The sequence below is a fragment of the Maniola hyperantus genome, chromosome 6 (genome assembly GCF_902806685.2).
Source record: "Maniola hyperantus chromosome 6, iAphHyp1.2, whole genome shotgun sequence".
Taxonomy (NCBI): domain Eukaryota; kingdom Metazoa; phylum Arthropoda; class Insecta; order Lepidoptera; family Nymphalidae; genus Maniola; species Maniola hyperantus.
This window is the reverse complement of record NC_048541.1, coordinates 9121339-9144112: the sequence shown is the minus strand read 5'-3', so window position 1 is coordinate 9144112 and position 22774 is coordinate 9121339. Positions and strand designations below refer to the sequence as shown.

Here is a 22774-nt window from a genome sequence, read left to right as displayed (position 1 = left end):
CACGGAATGTAGTTTAGTAATAATACTATTCTTATTATAAACATTAAAATTGAACTCGATATCAACTATTTAACGTTCCTACCTCCCTCATTATTATAAGTAAGTAAACAAAGTGTGTAATTAACAATTAATGTATTTTGTTTAGTTTACTTGGAACTTTAATCAAAACTTAGATAGGCATATCAGTTGAAAATTCGTTACTTTAAAAAATGATAAAGAAACTAAAAACAGTTTAATTTTTATGCATCCAATGATGTATAAATATTGTAAATTGGGTATTTTATGAACTAAACTTATAAACGTGCAGTAATTCATTTTAGACTTTTTATTATTCTAAGAAAAATATAAGTAGGTACTTAGGTACATTATATATAAAAAATATCTCAATGAAGTTATTGAAAATGTGAGATGATATTGGTAAGTAAACGTTTTGATTGATTTTTTCATTCCAGTATTACTGGCAGAAACTCCGAGACCAAACATTATAAGCCAATCGAAGTATTTTCTGGAAGGTGAATCATTTTGGCTTAACTGCACTGCTGACTATGAACTGAACGATTTGGTTCTACTGGATTGGATTAAGCCTCGGGAGTTCACAAAGGTTCAAGATTTAGTTATATGCTTTATAGTAGACTAATTTTAAATTACAATGGATGTGTAAATATAAATTTCTGACGGCTGAACTCATGTGTAAGTCCGAGTATGTTTGCCGCGCATATAATTATGGTCGGCGGATATGACTAGGCTAAAGGTAATCGAGCATTTTGGACCCGCTTTGCACATTGAGACATGATCCAAAATAGTTAAAATCAAAGATACTATTGTAACCTTTCTGTATATCTAAATATTTGATTCAAAATCGATGGGGGAAAAAGGTATTAAACATTGAAAAGAGTATAAGTAAATCAATAAGTTTTTCTTTCATAGTACAAAAATTATTCGAATTTTCGCGCGATTCACATGACCCATAACAACGCGCGACCTATGTCAGTGTAGATCAGAGCCGTATTTGAATACATCTAATTTGATAACTCTTGCAATTAGGTAATGTAGGAAAATAATCTGATTATCTGACTGATTTTTTTGAGTGTTTGATATTAGGTATGAAAAAAAAACGGGCTGAATTGAGAACCACCTCCTTTTTGGAAGTCGGTTAAAAAAGCTTAGGTATAACTTGCAGAAGAATATTTCTTTTTATTAAACCATCATTATAAAAATTGAATCTTATAGTTAGCACTGAGAAAGGTTTGAGAATATTAATTCTCAAAGGTGTGTGAAGTCTGCCAATCTGCACTTGATCAGCGTGGTCTACTAAATCTTTCTCATTCTTAAGAGGAGACACGTGCTCAGTAGTTGTCCGGCGATGAATAAAGATAATGGTTAATAGTGGTACGTAAGCCTGGTTATTATTCATAGGTGGTTCGGCTAAAACTTCGTGGTTATTATTAGGTAGGTATCTGTTACTAAAGGTATTTTCAAATTATGTTTTGTTATATTAAGAATAAGATTATTGGGCTTTAAGATCCATGTGTGTACTATTATTGATTTTTATATCTAACTTTTACCTTTGTAGAGTAAAGTTGTTATAGATACAAATGAAAAGACATTGAAAACTTCAGGAACTTTATATAAAACCTTAACGATAATTGATGCCAATGCTGAAAATGATGGGAATTATACATGCACATCCAGTGGTGCCGGTCACGAACAGACTACCATTACAAAAGTATTCAAAGGTAAGAGATAACTAAGGATAACCAGCGTAGGACTAGACCAGACGAAGTCGAACGTCATTTACGGCATCTTGCCCTTACCTCGGTGCAAGCGTTCTATAATGGTAGTAGACAATAATAAATTATAATCATACCTACAAATATATTAAGTTATTAAAATGAAGCAGTATGCTATTTGAGTTCTTTAAATAAATGGTCATACAAATACAGAATTTAGAAAGGTAATCAAAAATCGAAAATAATTTTAACTAAATTAAATAATAGCTGATATATTACTTAATAAATAAAATTGACAATTATGTTAATCAATTATTATTGATACTCGTAAATATATGTAGCTAAAACTTATTTATATTTTTTCTTTTAGGCAAAACAGGATTTATAAACATAACAATGGGTAATCTTAAAAATCCAATAGAAACTAAGCAATCAAAAGCTACATTAGTAACAATTGTGAATGACGCCTATCCTCCAGCGGATTATACCTTGTAAGTTTTTTAAAATTTTAGTAAGAAGATCTTTATAAGTATTTTTGGATTTTCTTGGAACATAAATATTTCTAATAAAACCAATTTTAATACAATATAATATTAGCGCAATTTTATTTTATACTATCTTATTCCCGTGACTTCGTCCGCGTGGAGTACACTAATTTCAAACCCCTATTATTTACCCTCTTAGGGGTTGAATTTCAAAACAATCCTTTCTTAGCGGATGTCTATGTCAGAATAGCTATCGACAAATTTCAGCCCGATCCGTCCAGTAGTTTGAGCTGTGCGTTTCACTGCATACTTGGTCATTCATCATCATCAACTAATAGACGTCCACTGCTGGTCATAGGTCTCTTGTAGGGACTTACACACGCCACGGTCTTGCGCCGCCTGAATCCAACGGCTTCCTGCGACTCGTCGGATGTCATCCGTCTACCTAGTGGGGGATTTTCCAACACTGCGCCTTCCGGTGCGAGGTCGCCATTCCAGCACCTTTGGGGCCCCAATATCTATCGGTTTTCCGAACTATGTACCCTGCCCATTGCCACTTCAGCTTCGCAACCTGTTGAGCTATGTCGGTAACTCTAGTTCCCCTACGGATCTTTTCATTTTTGATTTGATCACGTAGATAAACTCCATGCATACTGCATAGCTCTTTCTATCGCCCGCTGAGTGTCTCTGAGCTTTCTTACGAGGCCCATAGTTAGTTTGGTCATTACTACTAACTAAGTACCTATTCATTACAATTATTAATTTATTCAATACATTAAAAACATAAATTTTAATATTATTAATTTATTCATTACATTAAAAACATACCTACCTAAAAATGTTGAATGAGCCCCCTAGTAGCAAGGTAGGACTTAAGCTGCCGGGCGGTGGTTAGGGCTCCAGAATGAGGAGCCTCCTCATAACACGTGCCGGCTCAAGAAGTACTACCGTCGTCTGTATCCTGTCCGTCGTCCAACTGCAAAGTGATAGTTTCTTGAGATGGTGGTCGAAACTATCAATAAGACCGTGGACTGATACAAATAGGGAATATGCATGTAATTTTTTATAATTTTAATTCACTTTTTACATTGTTATAACATGGTTATAACATAGTAAAAAATATAAATAATGTTTGAAATGTATTTTTTTTTAAATAATATTTATAACATTGCTTGATCTGTTCAAACGACGCCATTTCACGCGGGCTTTAAATGACGTCACGATTCACGTCAGTCACCTGTCACGTCATTATTACTTATAGGATAGATACCTATACGGTTAGGCCGAAAAATTTGAAAACGTGAATCGTGACGTCGTAGGCCGTTTCGACTAATGGTGATGCATTTCCCAAATGTAAATTTCGCTCGCTTATTTTTCACTTTTTAATTAATAATTTATGCAATTGAAAGTGAACTAAATAAAAAAATAATGGATGGATGTCAGGACAATAAAGATTCGGGGAGGAAAAAAATCAAGTCGATTTAAACCACACGCATATTCCTTATTATCGGTACCTACAATAATTAATCGCTGAGTTAACATTCCACATGGCGGTAATCTCGTGAACCAGTTCCAAGTATTTCGATACTTTTCTATTCTCTGTTTTCATTACTAGATTAGACTAATTACATTAAATATAATTCAGTAAAGTATACATCAAAATTTCAGTTATAAAAATGACAAGGAGATAATAGTAAAACCACCAAAGTATGAAATTAAAGAAGGTGGTGGGAAAGTGAATCTGGTTATATATAAATTAAACATTAACGATACCGCAAATTATACAGTTGTAGCAGCCAATAAGGACGCCACAAAAAAATTAACATTTGATGTCAGAAAAATAGGTAACTATATCGTACTTTGTAGATCAAGATCTCAGGACCGCCAGAATACTTATTTTCTGAGAAACAAAATGTGTTGGATATAGTAGAATTAGTGTGTACCGGTGTACCTACTATTAATGTACGCAGAACCGCTAGTTTGTGCCGACGCGACGGCCAATTTATAGGCATCAGCTGCTAAAGGTAAAAATATTACTCACTTTGAGTTTGAGTACTGTTTTTTTGTATGTTTTACAGAATATTGCTAGTAATTAATATTCAAGACTGCCACACACTTCCCGGCGGCGGCGGTTATTTCCGCCAGACGTTTTATAGCTCGAAAAAATGACATATTTAGTCGTACTTATGAGTTGTAATTTTAACATAAAATCAGCACTCAGTGTTTAAGAAAAGAGTACCTTTAGCAGATGATATCTTAAACCTATACACACTTTAAAACTAATCCATCTTACACTTTTTGTTCCTCAGAAAAAAGTAACGTCTGGTGGCACTGGTATCTTGGACCATTATAATATTGGATGACAGCACATTCTACTGATGATAATATAATTTAACTAAACAAAATAATTACAGCTTATCCAGTCATCAACTTTGGGTCGGGTGACAAAAAAGTTTCACTGAACACAGATGTAACTTTACAATGCGAAGCTGAAGGATATCCTCTTCCAAACATTCGATGGTACTTTACGACAGAAACGGGAGTGCAAAAAGAAATTAGTAGCATGGTATATTTCTGATATCATATTTTTTTTTATCAAATATGTAAATTTTCGACGCAAACTTAGAAACTTATTACCTAAGTAGTAGGTATTTTATTTATATGTAATTTTAAACAAAATATGGTCTTGAAAATGGTTTAATAAAAAACAGATCGTAGCAAAATAATTAACAAATGAAAAGTGAGCGTTTGAACTTATTTAAATAAGATTTAAAGTTTAAACAAAATAAAATAGACCACTCACTTTTGTTAACTATACCAAATGAATTGTTTACAGGCTGAAAACAAGGTCGAATCTTTAACCAAAGTGACATCATACCTCAAAATACCAGTTCACGCTTCAGGGAACATAACGTGCAGTCCAGGAAAACAATCAGATGTAGCATCTGTTACGCGAAGATTTCTCGTATATGAAATACCCAATGGTTTTGGCGTGGTAAACAGTAGCAAAACGTGGTATTCTGAGGGCCAAGAAGCAATAATTGATTGTTATGCTTCCAGATACGACTATTATAATGTGACATGGATCAGAAACTATAAAACATTGTCAGACTTTGGTATGTTAGTCATTATTTGCACACGTGTTTATTAAAGCTAACTTGTCACTACTAGCTGTGTTGGCATAGAAGTTATGATTTTACTAGCTTATTTTCGCAACTAAGTCCACGTGGACTACACAAACCCCTATTTAACCCCATGGTGTTGTATTTTCAAAAATCTATCAATCAATCAAATCAATAAAAAAAAATCTATATAAAATATCTTTCTGAATATCAGCCCGATCCGTCCAGTAGTTTGAGCTGTGCGTTGATAGATCAGTCTGGTGACATGCCCGTAAGACTTGCTTCCGTATAATAGGTATACTCGCTTATTCATATTTCTTGGGTTTCTTACAGTCACAATATTAGATACTGCATTGTCGTATATAGCACGACTAAAGATAAGTCATATATCCATGAATGACGCTGGAGATTACACATGCCACGGACATAAGAAGGATAACTCAGAAGAAAGTCAAACTGTTTCAGTCACAGTTGCAGGTAAAGTACAGCACTCAAATTGACTAAAATCCTAGTTATTAATATAGATATACTCACTTACCCACCTCGGGTCTGACCTTCACTCGGGTCGTCATCATCAACCGATAGACGTCCACTGCTGGGCATAGGTCACTTGTAGGGACTTCCACACGCTACGGTCTTGCGCCGTCTGAAACCAGCGGCTCCCTGCGACTCGTCTGATGTCGTCCGTCCATCTAGTGGGGGATCTTCCAAAGCTGCGACTTCCGGTGCGAGGTCGCCATTCCAGCACCTTGAGACCCCAACGTTCATCGGTTTTCCGAACTATATGCCCAGCCCATTGCCACTTCAGCTTCGCAACCCGTTGAGCTATGTTGATTGTTGGCTACTCTAGTTCTCCTACGGATCTCCTCATTTTTGATTTGATCACGTAGAGAAACTCCGAGCATAGCTCTCTACATCGCCCGCTGAGTGTCTCTGAGCTCTCTTAAGAGTGTTCTTCACTCGGGTGGAATTTCTGAAAATCCCTTGGGAAAGGGACTTCCAAAAATCACGAAAGTTTAAACACATTTTCTTTATTATTATTCATTCAAAATGGAATTTTGTGCTTATGAGACTGATGGGAAAATGGATTTTCATTTTTGGAATAGGTATGATGAAATAACTATTAATTTGCAGAAAGACGACCTCCGAACATTACAATTCCGTCAAGTGAATCGAACGAGGAAGTTAACCCATATCAACCAGTACGACTTACCTGTCAAGCTAATGCTGTTCCTCCTCCTGTTATAAAGTGGTACAAGGTAATAAAATATTTTTTTGAAAGTTGCTGACATAATCCAAAATCCGTGCTTTTAAAGAATAGCTGCTTTTTAGTTTCAATGTAAATTACGGTATATTGGCGGTTTTATCGTGCTTTGTTCTATGTCGAGTTTCCATGACATTCCACTCTTGATAACCCTCACTTTGCAGGATGGCGAAAGATTAGAAAACAATACATTCGTGGACATATTCACGGATTATTTAGATTACATGACGGTTAACTCTACCATTGATATAAAACAGATGCTTGAAGAGCATAAAGGGAAATACGAATGTATCGCCGAAAGTGGTGATACCTCCGTCAGTAGATTTTATAATCTCATAATCAAAGGTACATACCTATTTGTCGTTATAGTTGATTTTAGGTCGTCATAAAAGTATAAAAAAAATTCGGCTGGTCGATTCGGGACAAGCTTCATCAGTCATTATAATTTTTTTTAATGCAACAACATGATTTTCTATATCAATGGTGGTCGGCCACCTAACAGATTGTAAAGATACATAATCCTTAGCTTATAATACCTTAAAATCTATAAGAAACAGAAAACAATGTTTGTAAAAAATAAGTTATAAGTAATGATTGTTTTATATACCTACTTACTTAGTTCACTGCAGAGAATGCAAACAAGGAAGTCTGTATATTTATTATTTTGCTATTTCAGAAAAATCTCCTTACAAGTCTGCAATATACCTAAGTATTATAGGTATCGTCGTATTTGTCCTTGTTTTATTGATTGTATATTTAATATGGAAGATTCGAAAAGAAAAACAGTTCAGGAAAGAATTGGCAGCTGCCGGACTTCTGTACTTTAAGGAGGGGGTTACGAGATCTCTTAACCCGGAGTTGGGCATTGATGAACAGGCTGAGCTTCTACCTTACGACGAAAGATTTGAGTTTCCCCCAGAAAAACTTCAATTAGGTAAGTAATATCTCAAAATGCGAAAGTGTGTTTCTTTGTTGGCTTATCTTTCAATCACGCCGCAATGGAGCGAATGATCGACGTGATTTTTTTACATGGATATAGTCAAAGACCTGGAGAGTGAATAGGCTACTTTTCATCCCGGAAAGTCAAAGAGTTCCTACGGGATTTTTACAATCCGTGCACAGACACGGAAAAGTTATAGCGTATCTAATAAACGATCATTAATTTCTAAAATGCGTCTATCGCCATCGTAATTTTAACATCTGACAAGGAAGGTTGTATAGAAGAGGTTAATCAAGTTGACTAGTGTATAATTTAAAGGAAATGTTGAAAGAAAATCCATTCTGGTTTTACCTACCCATATTATACCTGAATGCGAAAGTTTTTTAAAATTGGTTTGTCCTTTCGTGCTACAACGGATCGACGTAATTTATTGCAACTTGCAAAGTTATACTTAGTTAAAGACCTGGAGAGTAACATATAGGCTGCTTTTTATTTTGGAAAATCTAGGAGATCCCACGGGATTTTTAAAAATCTTAATCCACGCGGATGAAGTCGAGGGTATTAGCTAATAGAATATTATTTGTAAATGTAAAAAGTTATTTCAAGTAGTTACCTACCTATCAGAAAATAATACCTACGGAACAAGAATTCTGAATTCGACCAATTTACAAAAATGTTATAAGTAGTATTTGGTTTAATACTATTAGCTCATGTTAAACTAGTCATTATTTATGTGTGTTTAAAAGCGTATATTTCAGTGTGAGCAAAAATAGCCTACAAGCTGGAATGGGTTAAGGCTTCAGACACAGTCCACAGAGTGTAGAAGTCATAGTGATACCTATGACGCGGCTTTTCTATAATATTGCCAACGGACTCTCCACAAACCTATTATAGGAAACAAATTCAACAAACAACACAAATCTATGCGTGCTATTGCGTCGCTTTTTCATTTAAATTTACATACATTTGTATATATTATATTACGTATGTATTTAAAATGATATTATAGGAGTTTTTACTTAACGTCTTGAATTTTTCGCCAGTGTACTTTTAGCCTAACCACACTTGTTTATATATTTCAGGTAAACAGCTCGGAGCAGGTGCTTTTGGCGTGGTGTATAAAGCAGAAGCGCGAGGCATAATCAATGCTGAGGAGACCACGCCTGTGGCTGTCAAAATGGTGAAGAAGACTGCTGATAATATGTACATAAAAGCTTTAGCGTCGGAACTCAAGATAATGGTGCACCTCGGGAAACATGTTAATATCGTTAACTTACTCGGAGCATGCACTAAAAATGTTGGCAAACGTGAGTTTTCCTGTTTTATCATTAGGTACATTACCTAGTCTTATTTTTATACAATAATTTATTCATTCAATAACAGAACTGCTGTTGTTATGGTAATGTGTGTATGTTAATGTTGTATCCGAGAATTTGAATAGGATAATATGAACTTTTATGACGTCACTATAACCTCATTTCCGTTTTCATAAACAAAGACAAAAGGGAAATATTCGTTATATTTACATGTACCTACCTAAGTATTCAAGCAGCGGACATGACGATAAAATTTATTAGAAAAATTCATCAACAGACAAACTTACAAAAAGATAATATTTTGCTAATGGTTTTAGCATTCCATATACTTAATTAAAAAGAAAAACAGAATGCTAATGGAACCATGGTGTCTGTATGTCTGTCACACCCAATATCTACACTCAAAAACTAATTGTCACCAATAGGTACATAGATGAGAATCTACCTAATCCAATAAAAAAAACCTATGAAAGCAGAAAAAAAAATTATAAGAGTGCGACTTTGTTAATCTAAATATATAAAAGGTAAAGGTGACTGACTGACTGATCTATCAATGCACAGCTCAAACTACTGGACGTATCGGGCTGAAATTTGGCATGCAGATAGCTATTATGACGTAGGCATCCGCTAAGAAGGGATTTTTGAAAATTCTACTCCTAAGGGAGTAAAATAGGGGGTTTAAATTTATGTAGTCCACGCAGACGAAGTCGCGTCCATACGCTAGTTAGATAATATAACGACCACTATAAAACATCAGCGCAAAAACTTTTTTCACGTAAGTTACTATGTCCTCCCCAAGAAACCTACGCCTGAAAAGTTCTACAGTCGATAGCTAGAACATAGTATCGAATGAGAAACAAAATTATTGCGACTACCGAGGGACCACTATGTCATGAGATAACATCGTCCGAAATGATGTGTAGTTAATGTCCATAATGAGATAAACCACTCTCTCGTAAAATAAAATTGTTTTTAGTAATTTTCGATTTTGTTTTATTATAATTCTGCAAGAACGTCTTTTTTATAGGCACCTAGTTACTTTAAAAATTATCATCATCATCATCATCATCAACCCATAGATGTCCACTGCTGGACATATAGGTCTCTTGTAGGAACTTCCACACGCCACGGTCTTGCGCCGCCTGAATCCAGCGGCTCCCCGCGACTCGTCTGATGTCGTCCATCCACCTAGTGGGGGGGTCTTCACCTCGGCCGAATCCAACTCGGGCAGCGTTCAGGAAGCTTCGCGATTTCTTCTTGTCCAAAATTCCTCAGTGCTTGAAGACCGAAAGTCTTCTGATAGTGCGTGTTGCCAGTGATGACATAAGGAATCCGTGACATGGTCGCTAATTATGGGCCTCAAGAAAGCTCAGAGTCGCCTCAGGTTTACTATACATAATTAAATTATGTTTAGGTAAACTTATACTTCGCTACTTATTCGACTAGTTCAAACTCCGTTTATCACTGCGTGGCGCAGATTGTATCGACGACAATATCACGGTAATAGATTAGGAGATAATATAAAACCTTTATCAGATTATGATAAGGTAAAAGCTTTCAGAATGGAGTTTTTCACATAGTAGTACCTATAATAGATACCATTGTAATAATACGTCTATGGTTTTTAATTTTTACATAAGTGTCATGAATTCACATAGAATTTTTATTTATAAAAACAAAAAATATTTTGAATTTAATTTAAAAAAAAACTGTACCTAATTGAAGGATAACCTAAATCTTTGTAAAAATAAGAATAAGGTTTTTTAAAAAACCTCTGAGAACTTTTCGATTTTCCGGAAAAAAGTAGCCTAGGAATATGTCCCTCTCCGAGATGCAAATCTGTCTGTCTTTGGCAAATTTCGTCAAAATCGGTTAAGCGGTTGTGCCGTGAAAAGGTAACAGACAGACCGAAAGACACACTTTTGCATTTATTATATAATATAAGTATTGATTAGTATAAAAATAGATTAGGCTAATAAATTAATGAGCATACGAGAACAAACTTTGGTTAACGACGCAAGTGTTTCCGTCATAAATTTAGGTGAAGCATTGAGCCAATTCAAGAATGACGCAGACATCAGACAACTCACGACGCAACGATTTTATTTCATTACTAGATGATGCCCGCGACTTCGTCCGCGTGGATTTAGGTTTTTGGGAAAAAAATCTAAATCCCGTCGGAACTCTTTAACTTTCCGGGATAAAAAGTAGCCTATGTCCTTCCCCGGGATGCAAGCTATCTTTGTACCAAATTTCGTCAAAATCGGTTGAACGGTTGAGCGGTGAAAAGCTAACAGACAGACAGACAGACAGACACACTTTCGCATTTATAATATTAGTATGGATCAATCCCGACCCATATTATAAATGCGAAAGTGTGTTTGTTTGTCCTTTAATCACGGTGCAACAGAGCTGTGGATCGACGTGGTTTTTTGCATGGGTATATTTGAGAACCTGGAAAGTAACAAAGGCCACAGGACACAGCTGAGGCACAAAAAAGTGGTAGGTATAGGCTACTTTTTATCCCGGAAGAAAAAACAGTCCCGCGGGATAGTTAGATAACGTCGCAACAGAGCTACAGATTGGCATCATTTTTTGCATAAATATAGGTGAGGACCTAAAAAGTGTGTATAGTGCCTGGATGTACTGCCACTGGAACATCAAGCGATAAACGAAAAACGACAAGTGGGAACGGGGAGTTAGAGTTTTACTAAGTAGATTTTATAATACCTAGTAAGTATATTATAGGTGTATTGTTTTCGCTAAACTTATTTTGTTTTGATGATAATATAGGTAATCATCAATATTAATGTCGAGTGTCTGCAATTATCTACGTCGTCTGTTGAACTTTCTTTCACACTACGTTTATAGCTCAATGACGTCATTATTTATACTGGACGGGATTTGATTGTGTAATTTCAATAACAGAGGAAACTGAAAGTGCTATAAAATAACTTTCCTGCTTTTCTTTGGCGACTAACCGGATTATATTATATTAAATTAGGTTGGTAACTACCTATTAATAGCTATCTGCATGCCAAACAGTCCGATCCGTCCAGTCGTTTGAGCTGTGCGTTGATAGATCAGTCAGTCAGTCAATCAGCTTTTCTTTTTATATATTGAAATAATGTAGAATTTCGTACACTGCTTTATCTAAACTCATACTTTAAAATCCAAACCATAAAAACTTGTTAACATAATATTTTGTCATAACTCATAAGCTTTTCTTGATAAATAAATGTAGCAGGAAAAAACATTGAAGTAAAATTCTTCACAGTAATTTTAGTTCCTACTTTATATATTTTCGAACTGTATATATTTTCAGCCACAATAATTTTTTTATCAACAAAATACGTACAGTACAGTCAAACTTAGGCCAAAATTCAGCAGTCCACCTATTTTATCTTTCTATTTCTAAGTAACTTCCTTTTTAATATTCCAGGTGAACTGGTCGTAATCGTGGAGTACTGCAAGTTTGGCAACATCCACAACTACATGCAGAGGCACCGCGAGGTCTTCATAGACCAGCTCACGGATGACAAGGAGAAGAGTCTCGGCAAAGTCAATAGAGGGTTTATTTCCACCACCGGAAGCACTGGGTAAGTTACTTTATTCCAACGAACCGAGTTAAAGTCAGACCTAAGGGAAACCAGAGTTTCCTGCAATAGAATCGAATTAAAACGGGTGTGGCAATTTTTATTAGACCATTATTACTTACCCCTAATCGATTTTAATATTTCATCGTACCGAAACGCTTATAAAATAATTACTTAGGTAGGTACGCAAAAATTCAAAAATTGAAATAGTAAAAATTGGTTCGAATCTTGAATTGTGCTAAGGTGTAATTATTTTTCCTTGATGTTCCAGTGTGCAGTCAGACTATTTCGGATCGAACCATTCTCAAGAGACAGACCACACTTTCGTCAATACTGCTAACACGAATAGATCCGGAAGAAAAGGTTAATACATTTATTTTTAAGGCTGGCGGTGTGATTATACGTATCTCGCGACAGGCTTGCGACAGGCGTAAATCTCGCGATCATTGCTGTCAAAACAGCGGCTAGAGAGAGACATCAATAGCCACAAAGCAAAATAAGAAGAACAGAGACAGCAAATGAACTATCGCATTGCTACTGCTGTCGCAACTGTAACGTTTTACGTAATCACCCCGCCGCGCCGGTTGTATCAACATAATATTTTAACAGCAGAAACAAGTTGGTGTTTGAACTTGGTCTCATCTGCAGTGGCGTGCACAGAGTTTGAAGTCAGGGTATGCATTAGTTAGGTAGGAACCTGTTTAAGTTAGCAGGTCATAATGAAAATATGCATTGATCTGTTACAACTGGGATAAGCAGTGCATGTATGCCTTTATGACCTGCACGCCACTGCTCATCTGGTGGTACCTACTGATAAGTAATGATGCAGTCTAGATGGAAGCGGGTTAACCTGGATGGGATATAGTAGTTTTTAATAAACTCATACCCTTCATGGTTTCTATGCGGCATCGTACCTACCCGAAAATTGTTCAGAGGCGCGGCTTTGCACGGTATGGTAGGGTGGCTACCCACGGCTGAAGTTCCTCACCAGGCCAGACTAGAGCTATTTTAAAGAGAAAGAAATATCATTTAAATATGGTGAAACGAGTAACGAACCTTTAATAAAAGAAATCATTGATTCACATTCTGTTAGCACTAAACATTCGTTAAAAAGTTCCAGTGCTCAAATCTTTGGCTATCATTAAATTTTGATTCGTTACTTTTTAAGTAATAGCATATTACAATTTCGTAGGTATTATAAATTGTTATGAATAGTTCTCTTATTATTAAAATGACTATCTATTTGTAAAATATATCAAGAATAGTTCAATTATTATTTACATTAATTATTTCTGGACAGATAATGCGAATGAGACAATGGAGTTTGTTCCAGGTATCTTACTAATACTTCTGTTTGCCTTTGTTGTTTTATTTGCTATGCTCTGTTATTTTAAATGATACAACAATTATTTGATAGGTATATGTGATTTAAATTGTATTAAATGTTACGATAATTTAATGCTATTCTAATAACAGGGTTTCGTACCTCAAAAGGAAAAAAGGAACCCTTATAGGATAACTTTGTTGTCTCGACGACAGGGTCTTCTCCGGTTGGCCGAAGGCCAAGCGGGGGTACGGGCCTCGAGGCGTAGCCTCCTTACCCGGGTAGGGCGCGGGGTATTCATGTTACCCCGGTGTTGGTCTTCTAGCCGGAATTTCACTGGCTAGGGCCCGCCATCTTGGCTTGGGGCCTCGTGGCTGGTTGCGTTCCCCGCGCTGCGGGCGATAGATTCGCCGTCGCGCACGGGGGTGGTGTCATATCCGGTGGGTCTCGCGTCGTCATCATCATCGCTAGGATCTCCTGCGTGCCACGCTAGTGGTGGCGGTCGTAGGAGTTCCCGAGGCAGAGGACGCCCGGTCGGTGGTCGAATGGTCAGCGGAGCGATGCCGTGAAGGTGTGTGTAAGGTCCGTAATCCGCGCGCGCAAACATGCGCCGCGCAAGTGTACGGACGTACTCCTCCACGGTGGGCGTCTTGAGGTCGCGATGAATGACATCATTCCTCACGTACCTCGGCGCTCCTACGATCATGCGTAGGCACTTGTTCTGCTGAACTTGTAAGCGGCTCTTCTGGTATTCTGAACAGAGAGCATACCAGGCAGGAGCCGCGTACGTCAGACGTGAGCGGACATAGGCTCCATAGATCCGGAGCTTGGTCTTCAGTTTGTTGTCTGTCCGTCCGTCCGTCTGTCTGTTATTAGTATCTAAGAGGTGGCGCTGATTTATTTGGTTCCTAAACCGTGAAAAATTATGTTCGCTTGACCATATCTTGTCATTAATATCGATGCATGCAACCCGTTTTTGACTCGACCCGATTAACTATTATTAATTTGTCGACACCTAATTTCCAGATGCTTATCTTGGAAGGGAAAAGGGAAAATAGACATCGGTTATTTCTGTTTCATTTGTGGCATGCTGTAATATTATAATTTAATTTTAACACGGTTTTCTGTAACAATAAAGAAGTTTACTTAGTTAATAAATTAAATTCATGAGTCACACAAAATTTTATTACCTTTTATAAATAAATATTGGGGCCGATTCTCTTGTACACAATCTCTAAACTAAACTAAAATGACACGTCTAAATCTATTGCTATCCCTGTCGTAATGTTGCTTGCGGAAAGGGGTAGCACTAGATTTAGAACTGTTAATTTAGTTTAGTTTAGAGATTGTGTACAAGAGAATTAGCCCCAATATCTTGTCTATTTTCATTCAATTACGATTAAGGTCTCAAGTATAGTACGCGACAGGTCGAGATGGCAATCGGAGTGGTAACGCCCCGCACACCCGCACAGCCACTCGCTAACCCGGTGCCGATGAGCGCGGGCATCTCCCCGCCTCGTACCCCGATTGCCATCTCGATTTGTCATAGATACATATAATATAAAATATTGTTTTGATGTACCTATTGCTTTTGTTGCTTGTAGTGCTGTGATAGCCTAGTGGTTAGGACGTCCGCCTTCTAATCGGAGGTCGGGGGTTCGATCCCGGGCATGCACTTCTAACTTTCCGGAGTTATGTGCTTTTTCAATTATTAAATATCACTTGCTTTAACGGCGAAGGAAAACATCGTGAGGAAACCTGCATGCCTGAGAGTTCTCCATAATGTTCTCGTGCAGTCTACCAATTCGCACATGGCCAGCGTGGTAGACTATGGCCAAAACCCTTGTCACTTTGAGAGGAGACCCGTGCTCTGTAGTGAGCCGGTGATGGGTTGATCATGATGTTATTGCTTGTTGTTTTTGCTTTTGTGTGTGATCTACTATGTGCTTACCTACTCACAATAACTAAAAGAAGACAAAAAAGCATTTTGGAATAAAGCATATTATTGTCGAAAACTTGGTATTCATTCTTTTTAGGGTTCCGTTACCTCAAAAGGAAAAAAGGAACCCTTATAGGATCACTTCGCTGTCTGCCTGTTGTATCTGTCAAAAAAAACTTTATAATATAGTACTTCCCGTTGACCTAGAATCATGCAATTTGGCAGGTAGGTAGGTTGTATAGCACAAAGAAAGAAAAAAATCCGAAAACCGTGAATTTAAAAAAAAATATTAAAACGATAGTTGATGACCTGTCGCATTATAATACGTTGTTACTAAGTGCGCTACTGAATGCGGAAAGAAGTCCAGGGCGAAGAAGGACTTGTGTCTAATCTTATATGGGTTTTGATTTCAGTTTCGGAGACAGGCTATGTTCAGCCTGAATGGCGTTCAAATTACGAAACCGACTACGTTTTTGATGGACGGAACCCACGGCCTTTGACCTCAAGAGACCTTTTGGCGTGGGCATTCCAGATCGCGAGGGGTATGGAATACCTTGCAAGCAGGAAGGTAAAGAACACTTTTAAAGCCTTAGGTGCAATGCCCACCTGCAGAGTTGAGTGCAGCCGAGGCTAGTGTCTTTATTGATAGCGCCGCTAGCCAATTACTTTGGGTTATTAGGCTTAGTTTATTAGGCACATAGTTCGTAAAACCGATAGACGTTGGGTCCCAAAATGCTGGAATAGCAACCTTGCCCCGAAAGGCGCAGCGTTGGAAGACCCTCCACTAGGTGGACGGATGACATCAGACGAATCACAGGGAGCCGCTGGATTCAGGCGGCGCAAGACCGTGGCACGCCACGTGGAAGCCCCTACAAGAGATCTATATGCAGCAGTGGACGTCTATCGGTTGATGATGAATAGGCTTAGTTTGAGTTGTTATCAAAAAGATTCGGTTCCACTTCACTCCAGGTAGGTATGCATCGGACCTTATAGTGTGACCCTCTTCCTTTTTGTTGTAATGCCTTTTCTCTTATAAATAACCGCACGTGATACAACCGGGATATTTCAGGTAGGTGCGGTAAAAGATAAATTTTTACCGGCCAATTTCCTTTATGCTTACTTCAAGTTACTTGAGATTGGCGAAGTGAATTGTGCTGATTTGGCATAAATAAAGGAAAAAAGCCATAAATAAAGAAAAAGAAGTATACTAAATCCATGTCCATATTAATATTATAAATGCAAAAGCGTCTGTCTCTCTGTCTGCTAGCTTTTCACAGCCCATCCGTTCAACCGATTTTGACGAAATTTGGTACAGATATGCTTGCATCCCGGGAAAGGACCGGAAAATCAAAGAGTATCCACGGGATTTTTAAAACCTAAATCCACGCGGACGAAGTCATTGGCATCATCTAGTGTGGAAATAAAGCCATGAGTCCTCTTGACATGTATCAATAAAAGAGGGTGATCTAAAATCTTTTTAACAAATTTCTTTCAGGTGCTGCATGGTGATCTGGCAGCTAGGAATGTTCTGTTGGCAGAAGATAACATTGTCAAAATTTGTGATTTCGGTTTAGCGAGAAGCATTTATAAAAACGACGAATATAGGAAACAGGAAAACGTAAGCAATAACTGTCTACTTATAATACTGATTCTGAGATCTAGAATCTAACTCTAAAATTTAGTTGTGCTCAGAATCAGTACAGTACGTGGCAGAAAGTAATGTACATCGGCCTTTAGAATGACATTTCGGCTTTGTAGAGCGTTTTCTCTGTTACTCATACCTATATGACGTTTTGCCGGTCTCAACGATAGAGACAATGCTCTACAAATCCGCTATTTCCTTCTAAAGGTAGATGTATGTAATTTTCTGCCGCGTACTGTGCCAATACCTACTTAGTTATTAAGTGCCGGGCAAGTGTAGGCATAGTCTAGATAGACACATTGTCTCATTCTAAACCTGGAAAAATGGACAAATAGACAACGTGGCCGACTGTCTTACCGACTGACGCAGCTTCTAACAAGGGACGGGTTTTACTACGCATTGGTAAGAGAGAAGATGCTAGATGCTTTTACTGCAGCGAAGTTGATGATGCGATGCACACAATATTTGCATGTGCAAACTGGGAAAAAGAGAGAAGAGGGATTGTCAGTAGGTAGAATGGGAGACTTCTCTGAGAAAATCTAATAGAAAAAATGCTAGAAAATGAGGAAAACTAGACAGCTACAACAGAGTTTGCTGAAATAATAATGAAGGAAAAGGAAGAAGAAGAGAAAAGGAGAGGAAAAAAGTAAAAGACAATAATGTTACTGTGTTGTAAAAGGCTGAAAGGCGGGTACACGGTCAACAAGAAGACAGCAGGGGTTTTTAGCCGGTAAGAGTCCGGCTCTACCTACGGGTGTCCATGAGGATTTTCCCCTGCTGTATAAACAAAAAAAAAAGTGTCGGCATAGTCTGCTATTCATAAGTTCACCCAAAACTAATACTGCCCGTTCCGGGCATGAGTCCGATCCATACACCACCGTTTAAAGTGAATCGTATACCGATTAAAGTGAATCCACCTTTATGTTTCAGAGCCCGCTTCCAGTGAAATGGTTGGCCATCGAGTGCATGACTGACCGGATATTTTCCACGCAGTCTGATGTGTGGTCGTTTGGTATCGTGTTATGGGAGCTATTTTCTCTCGCCAAGACGCCCTATCCCAATGTTAGTCCAACAAGTCTTGTGCAGTGGCTCGGTGACGGGTAAGCAAAAAGTTTTCTTTTATTAAGACACTAGCTGATGCCTGCGACTTCGTCCGCGTGGATTTAGTTTTTCGAAAATCCTGTGAGAACTCTTTAAATTTTCGGGATAAAAAGTAGCCTATGTCACTCTCCAGGCCTTTGATTTACCCATGCAAAAAAATCACGTCGATCCGTTGCTCCTTTGCGATGTGATTGAAGGACAAACCAACAAACCAATAAACCAACAAACAAACAATCACACTTTCGCATTTATAATAAGGGAACTGATAATATGGGTACTGATTATTACCTAAAATAAAACGCACATAGCTCCTAAAAGTTAGAGTAGCGTGCCCGGGATCGAACCTCCGACCTCCGATTAGGAGGCGGACGTCCTAACCACTAGACTATCACAGCTTATTTTGGATAGCTACACATAAATATTTGATATTGTCCAGTCATCGTCTCGAGAAACCGCAGTATGCTGACGACCGGCTATATAACGTGATGATGCGATGTTGGGAGCAGAAGCCCACGGCGCGTCCCAACTTTAGTCAGCTGCAACAGATCCTTGGCTCGTTCCTTGAGGATAATGTCCGAAACGTAAGTTATAGATATATATCAATATCAATTCCAAATATTTGAAAAAGTACCTACAATCCGGTGTTCGACTAACTACTTAGTCAAATCAGTATCTTTTTATCAAACTTCAAAACGCGCTTAGTATGCGAGCTTCTATGAAATACTGACATGTGACGTCACAATGATTTGACGTGCTTTTTTAGTTTAATCGATAATTAAAAATCGTTATTATACTTAAAACTTACAAAGTTCGTAGATTTTACGTCTTTTGGAGGACCCTCTATTTAGAGCCTCAATAGCTCAACGGTTAAGGCGCGATCTGAAATCCGAAAGGTCGGCAGTTCAAACCCCACCCGTTGCACTATTGTCGTAAGTACCTACTCCTAGCACAAGCTTTACGCATGGTTGGAGGGGAAACGGGAATATTATTCATGATTAGCATGACTAATATTCTTTAAAAAACACTGTTTTTATTTTCACATGGGCAAATGCCGTATAAGGGATGATTTATACCAATACGTGGCGGGCGTGGGCCGTGCCACGTACGAGGCGCGGATGAGGCACGGATTCAAAACATCACGATTATTTTATATGAAGCAGTTCATGCTTCACCGTGTGGCTTCCGTGCACGGCCGTATTACAAATCACCCCTTTTGGTTGTGGCAAAACTCATGGATTCGCATCACTGGTGTCGCATGTACCTTACTCGACTGCATCATTTATGCGTGTTGAAGTAATTAGTTTTCTTTCTATCGGCGGCAGTCCCCACTGACTGACAATTTTTTTTTAATTTGTTGTTAAGTTTTAGTTTAGTTGAAATCTTTGTTTTCCCCAACAGCACTATGTTGATCTAAACTCAGGATTTATGGATTCAAACATGAAAGCCGAAGGGGAAGAGGATTACCTAGCCATGATGTGCGCTCCCGACTACAATAATATGGTCACTCCCAGTCCACACCAATACGTCAACGATTCAAGAAATTTCTTCCCTACAACACCTACGCAGTTATTACATGGTATGTGTTTAACTTTAATGTAGTCTTTCTTAGTAATAACTTACCTATATTAACCCATATTTTATATCATTATGCGAGTTGTTTTTAAATCATGAGCATATTTTTCTTTTGTTAGACGGGACAGAAAATACTTCATTTTGATCACACAAAACCGAATACATAATATTGAAGTGGTAATAAAATATATATTCGTAATAATACGGCATGTTGGTTGTCACTAACCATAATAGAAATGTATATATAAGTATATATAGAAAATCGTTTTTGTCAATGTGTTGACAAAAATGCATTTAAATAGTATATTTGGGAAAACATTGTGTTGCGACTTGTAACTAGGCCTGTCGGTAGTTTTTCTGCATGCTCTTGTATTCTTGTGTTATGTGTTGTGTGTAATATACATATAAATTATTATTAACGGTGTAAAGGTTCTCAATTAGTTATGTTTCCAGATGATGAAGGCTATCTTCAGATGAGTCCGGCAAATCAAAACATATTCAGCCCTAGAACGCTTAGTAACAAATTCGATTTCGATGCACGAAAGTTAAATCCTAGGTCTTCTGAACTAGGGCACAGTCAAGGTTCGGAGCTAACACCAATGTTGAGTTTGAATAACTTGCCTACCAGAAGCGGTTCAGAATCCGATCACGAAGGAAACGTGTCTCCATACCTTAACATGTGCCCAAGAATCGACGAAGAATCGGACGAAGTATTTGAAACCAAACAGTACAATTTCAGAAACGCACATAACAACCTGAATAGGGCAGTAACGAACCCTACTTACATAACACTGGAAGTAGACTCAGACAAGAAACCGGAAAACATTTCTAATAATTACATGAACATCAATGTACCGAACGGTCTAGTCAAATAAATTCATTTTCCGCACAATAACCTCTTGTCTTCACTACTTATCTTATTGCTACTTAGAATTATCTGATTTTCAACTTGCAAAACTTGATCTCCTATCTAATAATTTTGATAAATTTTTATAAAGTTGAACGTAGGTATGGTAAATTCATGAAAATCTCACTTATGTATTTTATCTTTCGTATCTACCTATCTATTATCTTTTTGTATGTTTTCTTGATTCATTTAATATTTTATAATATGTTGATTTTATTATTTTAAGGATTTTTGCGTAAAAGAAGTGTTACGAAATATGTGATATTTTGTGGTAGAAAGATAAATAGACTGGATGTGATTAAATTGTGTGAAGCTACTCGTTTCTAATACTATTATATATTTACAAAGTTTGTTTATCAAATGCGAAGCCCCACCATTATATATTATAGTATAATATCATAGTAATTTCTTTGTAAATATTATGTTATTTTAGTGCGTTTTTAGTAATTTTGTCAATATAAACTCTAAGTAAAGTTTTTTTTTTATAGTCTAGGATAATTATTAATAGAATTGATGTGGTATTTTTTTCCAGATGAGCATTTATGATTGTTTAAAAATATCCTGGACAGGGAAAATAAAAAACCAAAAAAGATATATTATATTTTTGTATAGGTACCTATAATGTACATTACATATTATATAAATATTATTTATGCACATGAAATGGTATTGCCGTGATGTAAATCTGTTAATGTGCAGGTACGTAGGTACAACTACGTAAGATATATTTTGCCAAACAATACCATTATGTAGGAATTGAATATGCATGCCAATGCAGTTTACTTCGCTATTTTTTATTTTTTTGCTGATAGGGACAGAAAAAGTATGGGCTGCGATGTATGTATAAAACAAACTTTTGTGGCTATATATCTTGTACGTAATCTCTAAACTAAATAACTAATGTTATCCTTTTCAGCAGGGAGTATTATGAAAGTAGTAGAAATATATTTAGACCTGTCATTTTAGTTTAGATATTGTGTTCAAGTTACAACAGAATCAGCCACATCATAAGGTAATGTAGGAATCGCTAAAAATTGTTTTTGGGTTTATAGTTAGGTAATCAAGTTTTTAACTTGTTAATTGACTTTGTTTTCAGGAAAAGTTTGAAGCTAAGGTTTTCTTTTTTATTTGGTACTTGGTTTACCTATCTTTATACAGTTTTTCGAATTTCTAAAATAATATCCAGTATTTCAATAAAGTAAAATTAATAATCATTATAAATGTAATAAGATAATAAATCTATTAAAATAATCATGAAGCGATCAATACAAACACATCAAAAATAAATGTGATTAATTTTTAACATAATTATTGTAGTTGTGCTATGTGTATTGAGATAATATAGTCATAATATATTTCTGTTGCTGGATGCATTAAATTATAATAATTAGGTAAGTAACTATATTTGTTTTAAAAAGTAGATGCCATATACTCGATATATAAGAAAAACATTAAATGTGATATTATGAAAATGAAGTTTGGTTTTAATTACCAACTAGGATTCCGTAGTAAACAAAGAACCCCTCATATGCAGTTTCGGCAGTCAGCGTCCAGTCCATCAAGTCCAAAAAACTATAGGTACTTACAATAGTTAAGTACAGTATTTACCCCTTGGTAAATACCGCCTTGTAACGCACTTCGGACTTCGGTGTAGAATTATACTTAATATTACACATAGAGAAATATGTAGTTTAGTATAGGTACCTCTAAGAAATTTTAGATAATAACGTATTTAAAGACGCGTGGCTGTTCACTTTACCGTGTTATGTTTGTATGAACATTACTTACCTATTCAAACTTTACCTGCTCCTATATCCACAGAGTCTAGTAAATCCG

The 22774-nt window shown here is 36.8% G+C and overlaps 1 protein-coding gene across 8 annotated transcripts in view; it reads left to right on the top strand.

Annotated features, from left to right (window-relative positions):
* The window catches only part of Pvr (PDGF- and VEGF-receptor related), a 31588-nt gene extending 9174 nt beyond the window's left edge, over positions 1 to 22414 (top strand). For 5 of the 8 annotated variants that reach the window (XM_069499434.1, XM_034969149.2, XM_034969148.2 and 2 more), the window contains 20 exons: positions 453 to 601; positions 1574 to 1736; positions 2101 to 2221; positions 3884 to 4059; positions 4630 to 4781; positions 5052 to 5331; positions 5671 to 5814; positions 6472 to 6596; positions 6766 to 6946; positions 7278 to 7535; positions 8624 to 8848; positions 12300 to 12456; positions 12725 to 12816; positions 13754 to 13786; positions 16130 to 16284; positions 17212 to 17334; positions 18289 to 18458; positions 18896 to 19040; positions 19858 to 20035; positions 20485 to 22414. In XM_069499434.1, the coding sequence (XP_069355535.1) occupies positions 453 to 601; positions 1574 to 1736; positions 2101 to 2221; positions 3884 to 4059; positions 4630 to 4781; positions 5052 to 5331; positions 5671 to 5814; positions 6472 to 6596; positions 6766 to 6946; positions 7278 to 7535; positions 8624 to 8848; positions 12300 to 12456; positions 12725 to 12816; positions 13754 to 13786; positions 16130 to 16284; positions 17212 to 17334; positions 18289 to 18458; positions 18896 to 19040; positions 19858 to 20035; positions 20485 to 20906 (3449 nt within the window). In that variant the 3' untranslated portion in view covers positions 20907 to 22414. Of the gene's footprint in view, positions 1 to 452; positions 602 to 1573; positions 1737 to 2100; positions 2222 to 3883; positions 4060 to 4629; positions 4782 to 5051; positions 5332 to 5670; positions 5815 to 6471; positions 6597 to 6765; positions 6947 to 7277; positions 7536 to 8623; positions 8849 to 12299; positions 12457 to 12724; positions 12817 to 13753; positions 13787 to 16129; positions 16285 to 17211; positions 17335 to 18288; positions 18459 to 18895; positions 19041 to 19857; positions 20036 to 20150; positions 20209 to 20484 lie in introns of all 8 variants that reach the window. The other 3 variants (XM_034969150.2, XM_069499435.1, XM_069499436.1) reach the window with 2 other exon arrangements.
* The last annotated feature ends 360 nt before the right edge of the window (positions 22415 to 22774 follow it).